This window comes from Panthera leo, chromosome B3 (assembly GCF_018350215.1).
Source record: "Panthera leo isolate Ple1 chromosome B3, P.leo_Ple1_pat1.1, whole genome shotgun sequence".
Lineage (NCBI taxonomy): Eukaryota > Metazoa > Chordata > Mammalia > Carnivora > Felidae > Panthera > Panthera leo.
In genome coordinates, this window is record NC_056684.1 from 72,227,032 (window position 1) to 72,238,564 (window position 11,533).

The window sequence follows — 11,533 nt, forward strand, 5'->3', positions numbered from 1 at the left end:
TTCAAGGCCTGTGTTAGGTGTACAGATTACTTAAAAAAAAAGACCCATGTCTAACATTCATTTTGGTATTTAATATGCCACTACTTTTGCCAATAAAAACCTAATATCCATCATGCTCTGTTATTTAGCAATGTTTCAGGTATTGCTCAAGATGTGGATAGCTGAATCGTAGTTTCCTGTGCCATGGCTTTCCATCACAATGCAAGCTGATACCCCCTCTGCAAATTGTTTTCTTGATGAGGGCCATTGCCTCTCCGTAGAGTTGAAGCTTAATTTAAGTGGCACACATATATGATATCTTATTGTCTGTGTTGAAAAAGTTCTAAGGTAAATGGTACATCCTAACACTTTGATATACATTTGACCCTTAAGCAACGTGGGGAAGAAGGGAGTGTGTTGCCGCCGTCCCCGTGCACAGCATCCCTGCCCTTCCCTCTGCCTGGAGTCATTTTCATTTACTAGCCTCATGGTTTATTCCTTCACTTTTCCTAGTTTCAGCACCTTGAGAAACATGTGAATAAAGAAGAATGCTCAGAAGGGCTTATTGTTGTATTATATTTCATAATAAAAAAGTCAACATCTTAACACTTCATCAGTAGAAGAAGGGGTGTATAAATGGTGGTATATTCATAACATGGAAAACAATGCGACAGAAGGATGTATGTGTGTTAACATAATAAGACATCCAAGATTTATTATTGAGTTTAGTTTCCTTCTTTCTTTTTGAAAAAAATGTTTATTTATTTTTGAGAGAGTGCAAGTGGGAGAGGGGCAGAGGATCTGAAGTGGGCTCTGCACTGATAGCAGTGAGCCCAAGGTGGGGCTTGAACTCATGAATTGAAGATCATGACTTGAGCCGAAGCTGAATGCTCTACCAACTGAGACACCCAGGTACCCAAAGTCCTTTCTGTTTATTTTTTATTGATTTTTTATTTTTATTTTTTTAAATTTTTAAAAAATGTTTTATTTATTTTTGAGACAGAGAGAGACAGGGCATGAACAGGGGAGGGGCAGAGAGAGAGGGAGACACAGAATCCGAAGCAGGCTCCAGGCTCCAAGCTGTCAGCACAGAGCCTGACACGGGACTTGAACTCACAGACCGCGAGATCCTGACCTGAGCCGAAGTTGGATGCTTAACTGACTGAGCCACCCAGGCGCCCCAGTTCTTTCTGTTTTTAAGAGAGAGCAAGAAAGTCGGGGAGAAGGACAGAGTGTGTGTGTGAGAGAGAAAGTCTTAGGCAGACTCCATGCTCAGCATGGAGCCTGAAATGGGGATGGGTCCTAAGATCATGACCTGAGCTGAAATAGAGTTGGACGCTCAATTGACTGAGCCATCCAGACACCCCATTATTGAGGTTATAAAGTAAGTTATAGAAAGATATGCACAATATATGTCATTTTGTATTAAAAGCCTGTAAATAAAACTACACTTATATTTTCTGTGGATTCATGTATTGGTACATGTGTGTAAATCTATAGTAAAACACCTGGAAGCATCAAGTCAAATTGGTGAATAATAAAAAGGTAAGAATTGAGAGTCGTAGTCAAAGGGGATTTTAGTCTTTATGTAGTGTTTCATTCCTGTAGTAATTTACATATTCATGAAATCTCTTTTTTGAGAAAGGGAGAGGGTGCAAGTGAGCTGGGGGCAGAAAGAGAGAGAGACAGAGAGACAGAGGGAGAGAGAGAGGAGGGAGACAGAGAGGGAGAGAGAAGCAGAGCCTGCTCAAAGTGGGGCAAATGCTACCTGATGCGGAGCTGGAACTCAGAAACTGTGAGATCACGACCTGAGCCAAAGTCAGATGCTTAATGACTGAGCCACCCAGGTGCCCATGAATTCTTGTCCTTAATATTAATAACAATAAGGTAACAACTAATAACCTATAAAGGTTTATATTTTCCTCCATTCCTCTCATCAAAAAGGAGGAAAATAGAGAAAAATCGCCTTCTTCATAAACTTTGTCCAACCACCCCACACGTAAGTATTTCTTTTTAGTTCATACTCCTCTTAGGGTCCTATTCTTTGACTCTACCCTAGTTATGTGTATTTTGTCTTCCCCAGTAGATTGAAATCTACTGTCTCATCCCTTTTACATATTCCTAACACCTGGTGAATTCCCTCATTTATGGTAAAACTTCAGCAAATGTTTATGCAAGTCTTTTGAGCCATGTAAAACAAATCAAATAACAGAAGATGAGAATTGCCAAATTATTTTATGACATTGACCTCCATTAAATTCCATTTTAAAAGTAGGATTTGGTTCACTTTTAATAGCCACTCAGTCTAAGCAGTTACTTTGTTTTCTGATCATCTGCTTCATCAGGAAGCATAGAATGAATGGGGCTGGAGGTGGGTGCCTGCTGAATTGCGGGGTCTGAAGTGGTCTTTGTGGACTGTATTGGGCCACTAGGGGGCACTCTAGGCTTTACAAAAAAAAAAAGATTTTTTTTTTTTTTTTTTTTTTTTCTGATGGTAGGAGAAGAGACAAGAACAGAAAACATGTAAGTCAATCAAATTATAGATAGCAAAGGTGGGGAGGGGGAAGGGGCAAACGTGCTTGTGTAAAGTTGACCTCAGGTGTTCAGTTCTGCTATTCCATATAAACTTCAAGAGGTTGTAGGCTATATCTCTATACACCACTGTGGGGGTGATTCTCTGAGCACAGTATGGAAATAATATTTCTGGGCACGCATGAGGTAGCTCAACAGAAAATGTCCCATGATGTGTTTACAATTTTCAAATTGTTTTGAGTAAAATCCTCCCAAACCACTGACTTAGAAATTATTTCAGTATTATACCTTTTCATATATCTTGGCTGGGAATGGAAGGAAGAAGAATGGAGAGAAGAAAACAGAATAAAAATAAGGAGAAAAATCAAAGGAAAGGGAGATGACAGAATTTACTCTGACCAGTACTGTGTGGCCTGCCCAGAATCAGCTTTGTGGGTGAGCAAGGTGCCCATGAGTTGCACAGGAGAGGTAGAGAGGTGGAAATTAAATCAGGGTAGACATTATGCAGACATCCTATTTTTTACCATCCAAATTCTGGTTGGAATCATTGTCTTTTTTTAAAAAAGGTTATTTATTTATTTTGAGAGAGAGAGAGGGAGAGGAAACAGGACAGGGGCAGAGGAAGAGGGAGAGAAAGAATCCCAACCAAGCAGGCTCCACGCTCAGTGAGAAGCCCCACACTGGTCTTGAACTCACAAATCATGAGATCATGACCTGACTCAAAATCAAGAGTCAGATGCCTAACCAACTGAGCCACCCAGGTGCCCCTTGGAATCATTTTCCGTGGAGGTGGTGACTATATGTATTGGATTCTAGATCTCTCTGATTTCAAGAAATTGTATTTGCTTCTGCAATACAAATTGCATGCTATCAGGGGCATCTGGGTGGCTTGGTCGGTTAAGCGTCCGACTTCAGCTCAGGTCATGATCTCACGGTCTGTGAGTTCGAGCCCCGCGTCGGGCTCTGTGCTTACCGCTCAGAGCCTGGAGCCTGTTTCGGATTCTGTGTCTACCTCTCTCTCTGACCCTCCCCCGTTCATGCTCTGTCTCTCTCTGTCTCAAAAATAAATAAACGTTAAAACAAAACAAAACAAAACAAAATGCATGCTATCAGCTAGTTTTCCTTTGTCAGAATTTTCTTATAACTGAATTCTCACATTGTCCAACTATGCAATTTGGGAAATGGGGTCACTCTTCTCTATGATTTCCAAGGTTCTGTGTAACTCACTGAGACACTGACTCTTCTAGAAATATCATTCACCTTTCCTCAGTCACTAACCTACAAATTTCTCACATAACATGTTTTAAGAAAAAAAAAAAGCCCTTATGAGTGCATATATTGGAAATACCGTCCCTACCTCCCTGCACCGTTGGCAAGCACAGTTTTGGACAGATTACTCTGCAGTCTCCCTGGGCCGCTGTGGGTGGAGTCTCAGTCCCGGGACTGACAGGGTTCAGGTGTGATGGGTGCTCAGTGATTCTGGAGGGACGTGGTGACTGTTGACAACACAACTTCTCTGGACCCAAGACTCTACACTCTTCAGAGTAGGGGTGAAGGCACGTCAGCGACCAGACAAGGAGTCATGAAGAGACAGCGGGGAGCCCTGCTGGGGCTTCTGTGGGTGCAGGTTTGCTGTGAGTGGGGGCGTCCCAGATAGGAGCGGGGGAGGTTCACAGCCCGCAGTGGAGGGGGAGCTGGCACAGAGCTCCTGCAGGGTCTACACCCTCAGCGGGTGTTCCCGGGAATACTCTATGGGTTTGAAAACTGCCTCAGTGGCTCTGCAGTGACTTCTTTTGTGTTTGGTTTTGTCTTTCCAAGCAGGGGTGAGAGGGATGGACGTGGAGCAGACACCTGCAGCCCTGAACCTCCAGGAGGGAGCCAGCTCTACCCTGAGGTGCAATTTTTCCAGCTCGGTGACCAACGTGCAGTGGTTCCGACAGAACCCCGGAGGCGGCAGCCTCACCCGGCTGTTTTACATAGTTTCAGGGATGAAGCAGGATGGGAGGTTGAACTGCACGGTGAACACTAAGGACCAGCACAGCAGCCTGCACATCAGGGCCTCCCAGCAGGAAGACTCAGCCACCTATCTGTGTGCTGTGGAGGCACAGTGCTCCCTGCTGCTCTGCAGCCTGTCCCCAAACTGCAGCTGGGCTCCCAGCCCAGGCTCCTCCACCAGGAAGCCTTCCTTGTGCAGCCGCATTTGCACAGCGTGCTTGGGACCATCTGGGGCTTTGCAGGCTCAAAGCTGGTGGCGGTAAACCTTGCCAATAAATTGTTTCAAAATTAAAGTGTGTATGTGCACATTGCATAAAGCATATTGGAGGGATGTTAGTTCTTAAAATGTTTAGAATCTCTGATTTTGGAACTTGCTGCCACATGGGAAAGCAAAGATCCGTAGGCTTTGAAATAGAAATTTAAGATAAAGAGGAGAGCTTCAATGGAGAAGACTAACATTTTCATATGAAGTTTGAACTTATCCAATGAACCCATTATTAACACAGAAGATAATTTGAAATTAATTTTTCTTGTAACTTAAGATGTAGTAAGATGCATAGACCAGCATTCTGAATTATATACAAATCATGAAGTCACTTTTTAGTTTCATATACACCTTTCAAAAGTTACAGAAAACGTTAGAGAAAACAATAAAATGCTGCTGTGTAAATTTACATTTAAAATTAAATTCAGATTTACATGAAACTGAATGGTATTCAGAGTTAAATCATATATAGAGAAATTTTTCCCCTAGAAGCATCAGCTCTAGATTTACGTTATTTATATTTCAACTAATTTGTCATATATCTATGCTTTTTTTGTCATAGCATGTAAAATACTTTTTAAGGTCTGTAATATCAGTTGCAACGACAGAAATATTCTTCTCAAAATTAAAAATTATCAGAAATTCTGTCTGTAGCATTACAGTTACCAACAATGATACTGCTTTCAATTATATTGATTAAAGTGAAGTTAATAAGAGTATAAATTTTGAGAACCTAATAAATTAATTTGGAGTAAAGCAAGGCAGAAAAATATTATTATTGTCAAGATATTACACTACCAAAGTATTATTCTATTTTTAGTGTTTGATATATTTAATAGTTTTGATATATTTATTATATTAACCTATTTTAATAGATTAATATACATTGGATTCTTTTTTTAATGTTTATATTGAGAGTGAATGGGAGATGGATAAAAGGATAGACAGAGAGAGAGAGAAAGAATGAGAGAGAATCCCAGGCAGGCTCCACGCTCAATTTTGAGCCTAACCTGGGGCTCAATCTCACCACTGTGAGATCATGACTTGAGCCAAAATCAAGAGACAGAGGCTTAACCAACTGAGCCACCCAGGCTCCCCATGCATTTGATTCTTAAGAAATAGAAACATTTTTGGTTTTTTGGGTATCTTACAATACACTTTCATACATTTTATATTACAAAAGACAAAATAACTTTATAGCAATACGTAGCTACCATTTACTGCGTTTTTAAATATCAATTAAGAGTAGTTTCATTGGGGAAGAAAAAGTATTGGGATACCATCCCACTACACAGATCCACTTCCAAGATGTGAAGATAATCCTGCAATTTACTTTATATAACTGAAAATATTAATCTTATGACAAATGTGATTGATATTATTTAAATTAAAAAAATATACTACCACAATATTATTGTATATTGTATTATGGAAACTTTTTTTTTCTTTTCTTTTTTTTAACGTTTATTTATTTTTGAGACAGAGCATGAACAGGGGAGGGGCAGAGAGAGAGGGAGACACAGAATCCGAAACAGGATCCAGGCTCTGAGCCATCAGCCCAGAGCCCCACGCAGGGCTCGAACTCATGGACCGCGAGATCGTGACCTGAGCTGAAGTCAGATGCTTAACCCACTGAGCCACCCAGGCACCCCTGGAAACTTTTTTTATTTAGCAAATTTTCTAACAATGTTTTTGCATATTGTAAATTTATGTTTTGCTTATGTATTATTATAAGTTCTATTGTGTTTTATAAGTAGAAAGATTTTTAAAAATATTTATTTATTTTGGAAGAGAGTGAAAGAGAGCATAAGTGGGGGGAGGAGCAGAGGGAGAGGGAGAGAGAGAGAGAGAGAGAGAGAGAGAGAGAGAGAGAATCCCAAACAGGCTCCATGACCAGCACGGAGCCCAATCAGGGTGCAATTTGGGGCTGCATCCTTCAACCATAAGGTCATGACCTGAGCCCAAATCAAAATGCTTAACTGACTCAGCTACCCAGGCACCCTTGAGCCACCAAGGCACCCTGATAAGTAAGAAGATTTTTTTAAAGAGAGCTTTCTTTATATTTTATTACATAATGTAATACTTCTTTCTGTTTTTGAAACATGGGGCCACAAATTTTCTGTTTCATTGTGTGCCACCAATTACATAGCCAGCTCTGCCTGGGAAGTTTGAACACCCAAGTTAAACTGGAATAAGGGAACTAGAAGCCAGAAAGCAATCAGGCTGTATGAGAAAGTATTTGTTGCTTTACATACGTGTGAGTAAGCTCATCCACTATGGAGCCAACACCATCTCACTGCCTGTGGTAAATTAAAAAAAAATTTTTTTTTTAATGTTTATTATTTTTTAGAGAGAGAGAGAGAGAGAGACAGAGAGCAAGCAGGGAAGGGGCAGAGAGAGAGGAAGACAAAGAATCGGAAGCAGGCTCCAGGCTCTGAGCTGTCAGCACAGAGCCTGATGCAGGGCTCAAACTCACAGACTGCGAGATCATGACCTGAGCTGTAGTAGGCCGCCCAACCGACTGATCCACCCAGGTGCCCCTGCCTGTGGTAAATTTTATACAGAGTGAGTAAAGTTCCATTTTATTCCATTTTTTCCTACAGATTGAGATCCCCCCTGAACTGTCTTTGGTCTCCCAGAAGAAAAGAAAACCCAGAGAGGATCTTATTCTGAAGACTCTGTCTCTGTTTCTGATGAGGCCCTAGGATTGGTTAGGAGCAACCTCAGACCCACAAGATCACATGTGGTTGTGGAAATGGGCTTGGGGTTCCACAACGCAGGCCATTTCTCCCCATTCTCACACCAGTCCACATGGCTCGCAGCCAGTCCTCAAAATATTTGCTTTGTTACATAGTATAAAAGAAATTTAGAGCTGGCAGAGCCCTTAGAAAGGCTTTAGTCCACTTCATTTTACAAAACAGAGGCTGTATCCAAGATGACACTATGGAACAATTAGGTGGTCAATGAGCTGGGAAAGAAACTGGGTTTCCTCACTTCCTCTTTGGCATTCTCGCCCCTGCCTCCATGCTGCAGGGCCATCCTGCTGGGTAAAGAGATTGTGTCTAATGCAAGCCCAGCCACTTAGATCTCTGCAGTTTGGGTCTGGGAGAGCTGTAGTCCAATCAGTTTAATTGCCTTAATGGAGAGTTGCAATTTGTGTAAATATCTGACACCTTGGGCAGGAAAGAAGACTCAGGCTGAACCACTGTTATTCTACCAGCAAACTCATCTCCCACTCACTGGTTTCTGGAAGAGGAAGCCAAAGGTGTTGGTGTCATGTTAACATCTACATGTAATTCTAAGGACTTTCCTAAAAACAGCAGATATATGTATATCCCAGGTGGACATCTCTTGAAGGCAAGATGTGAATATAGAGCATTACTAATACATTGTTATGAACTGTAATCACTGCTATCGGGAGACTACGGGGGAATATTGTCCTCATGCAGCTGGCCGTCCATGAAGGTATTAGAAAAAGCCTTTCCCGGTCAACACTTTTTGATGATGAGTCAGGCAATATTCAATGAAATAATCATGGGGCTATGAATTTTGCCCAGGGGATGATTATTCTTGTGCTACAGCTCATATATAGGACATTGTGCTAAATAGAGCATACTTATACTATAACGTTCAGTTCTGGATAACATAACTCAAAAGGGAAAATATTGACTTAAAGTATATGTCTCCAAGAAGAGAGAAATTCACCCAAAGAAGGATTTGGGAATTATTTCTATGGAGGATGGATGAGTAAATAGAGGAGGATTCTTAACATAGAGAAAATTTACATATGAAAACACACACAAATATATTTACAAAGAAACTAACATGTTGATTTTGATTCTTCATGGGAGTTGTCCCTAAAGTTTTAAGGGTGTCAAATGTGGATGAGGATTATATTTATCCTGAAAAACTCCAGAGGACTAGTGAGTACCATTTCAGGAAAAGGGCTTCCACTTAATGTAGGTGAGGCAGTCTTGATTTCTCAGGGATCAGTTCTCAGGATCAGTAGGCTAATTGTACTCCGCCTCTGGGCAGCCATGGCAATATTTAGGCTTCTGTAGATTGTCTTTCTTACAGAAAATCTACAGGACTAAAAACTTTATCAATATCTTGGGGGAAATTCTCCATGGCAGTGGAGTTTGAGAGAAAAATGACAGAGTATGGAATCTGAACCAGCAGTGGTTCAGCTTGGCCAAGGCAGCAGAAATCTATGCCAGCAGAGTTGGCTTAAACTTTAGAGGAACCTCCACTAAGGATTTGAGTCACTTACTGCATTTAGGACCTGGAAACCCTTTTGATATCAGAAAATAAAAACATCTGTAGAATAAATTTACATATAGCTACATGTTTTCAACGTTTTTTATTTATTTTTGGGACAGAGAGAGACAGAGCATGAACGGGGGAGGGGCAGAGAGAGAAGGAGACACAGAATTGGAAACAGGCTCCAGGCTCCGAGCCATCAGCCCAGAGCCTGACGCGGGGCTCAAACTCACAGACCGCGAGATCGTGACCTGGCTGAAGTCGGACGCTTAACCGACTGCGCCACCCAGGCGCCCCCATGTTTTGAAACTGAAGCCCCATGTATTGTGAGAATTTCTATTCTTTCCCCCAATACTTTGCAGTATATAATCCACGTAGCAATAGGAGTAGATTTCTTATGGCATGTCAGATTTCCCATGACAAATCAACCAAGTCTATGGGTCAAATTGCTTCCTAACTCATGGACTTGTCCCCCTGCTCTTTTATCATTGACATTTTTATGACAGTCATATTAACTGACGAAGATTCCGCATTTTGACTGCTGGTAATGTCACTTGTCTGGAGATTGCCAGGTCACAAGCAAGACCAGCTCAGAGGAGCAGAGTCAGAGATAAGAGACATTTGAAATATTTATTCTTTGGCTTACATGTTCCTTTTAGGAAACTTTTTCTCCATAACAGACAAATGAGGCTGGTAGATTTGGCAGAAAGGGAAGTTTTTCTATGTTCTTTGTTTAAGACAGTGAATCATGATTCCTTCCTCGTTTCAAACATGTACATGAGGCCCATCATTGAATAAACAGCAACAGGATCTACTCTTTTGAACTTAGCAGTGACTCAGTAGTGTGCAGAGGTATAAATCTTAATGTTTACATTCTTCCTGTGCATCTAGTCTCTGGTCTAGGATGTAATTTGTTTGACGTATTGCTGCCATTATGCGTCTGAGTCCCTCAGAGGCACGGGGTAGGGGAAGAAAGTTTTCCCCAGTGAGTTCAGTACAGATGTGACCACAGGAGGGTGCACCTGAGCTGCCGCAGACCAGGCGGAGGGTCCATGGTAGAGCATCTGCATGAGCAGGTCTGGCAGAAGCACAGTCGTCTTCTTATTGGCTGGTGGACACGTGGGAAACCACTCTGACTGATGCAGGAAAGAAGGCTGGGCCGGTACTAGAAGTAGCTGTGCTGGCTGGAGGTGGCAATTCTGAAAGTGATTGTAATTGTAATTGGGAGGAACCATGAGGACATCCGAGGGGGCTTTCATCACGCTCTTGTGGCTGCCACTGCACTGTGAGTTGAGTGTTTATGAGAAACAGAGTAATTAGTGGATAGTCTTGAGAAGTCAAGACTGGCTTTACTCAGGTTGCCTCCAGGTAGTGGAGAAAAGGGGAATTCTGAAGCATAATAACGCGGGAACTGCTCTCCTTTCTCTGACCTTTTCTTTCTGCACAGGGCTCAGCCGAGGAGAGAATGTGGAGCAGAGTCCTTCCACCCTGAGTGTCCAGGAGGGAAACAGCTCTGTTATCACCTGTAGTTACTCAGACAGTGTCTCAGACTACTTCCCTTGGTATAAGCAAGAACTTGGAAAAGGTCCCCAGCTCATTATAGACATTCGTTCAAGTGTGGCCAAAAAAGAAGACCAAAGACTCACTGTTTTACTGAATAAGACGGCCAAGCATCTGTCCCTGCACATCGCAGCCACCCAGCCTGCAGACTCAGCTGTCTACTTCTGTGCAGCAAGTGCACATTGCGTCCCAGACACCTGCTGCCTGCACCCAAACCTGTGACTGGGCAACCCCTGTCCTTTGACACAGAACTTCAAGTAGATCGTTTGTGCTATTGTTTGTCTGCAGGCGGAAGCTAATGTGTTAGACATTAAAGCATAACTTAAGACAACTGGGATCGAGATGACCCAGACAGGGTTAGAACATTTTGTTGAATCATTGCTGCTTATTGGATTTTTGAAGGGAGTTAGTAAGGTTTTATTTTGCAATTCAGGTTTAAAGCTGATTTACATTTGCTGTTCAGACTCCTGTCATACAAACAACTTCTTGGTAAATTGTCACATTCCTGTCATGCATTAGCTTTCAACTCTTATCTTTCCAGTACTGCAGATGTTGCTTTTGTCCTGTTATAAAACATTGTGTGCTAAATATAGAAAATATGTAAAAAGCAAAGTGTGAAATTGATTGTGTACCCAGCTAATTTATTATCAATGTTTCATTTACTCTGTTCTTAAATCCTAATGTAATTTGGATTCTGATTTTTTCCACTCAATGTTATATCCTGAATTGAGCATTCTCCTCTAACACCTGATTTTTAATAGCTCCACGAGAGATTTTCAAGGGTCACACTTATAATTTTAACTTCCTTACTCTTCTCTCTTTCTGGCATATTTGACAGTCCTTTCTGTGTGTTCTGATTATTTGCTTGTTGAGATAATGTGACTTGGGATTTTCTTGAGAGCCCAGTGATGGTATGCATTTTATGTGTGTTTGAGGGAAATT

At 41.6% G+C, this 11,533-nt stretch overlaps 2 gene segments (V, D, J or C); both read left to right on the top strand.

Moving 5' to 3' along the window:
• Positions 1-3,866: 3,866 nt before the first annotated feature.
• On the top strand, positions 3,867-4,900 carry LOC122222305. The segment is given in 2 exon segments: positions 3,867-4,145; positions 4,333-4,900. Coding segments are annotated over 2 exon segments (489 nt in total).
• A 5,279-nt stretch (positions 4,901-10,179) lies between these two features.
• On the top strand, positions 10,180-11,206 carry LOC122222310. The segment is given in 2 exon segments: positions 10,180-10,316; positions 10,479-11,206. Coding segments are annotated over 2 exon segments (387 nt in total).
• Positions 11,207-11,533: the final 327 nt, after the last annotated feature.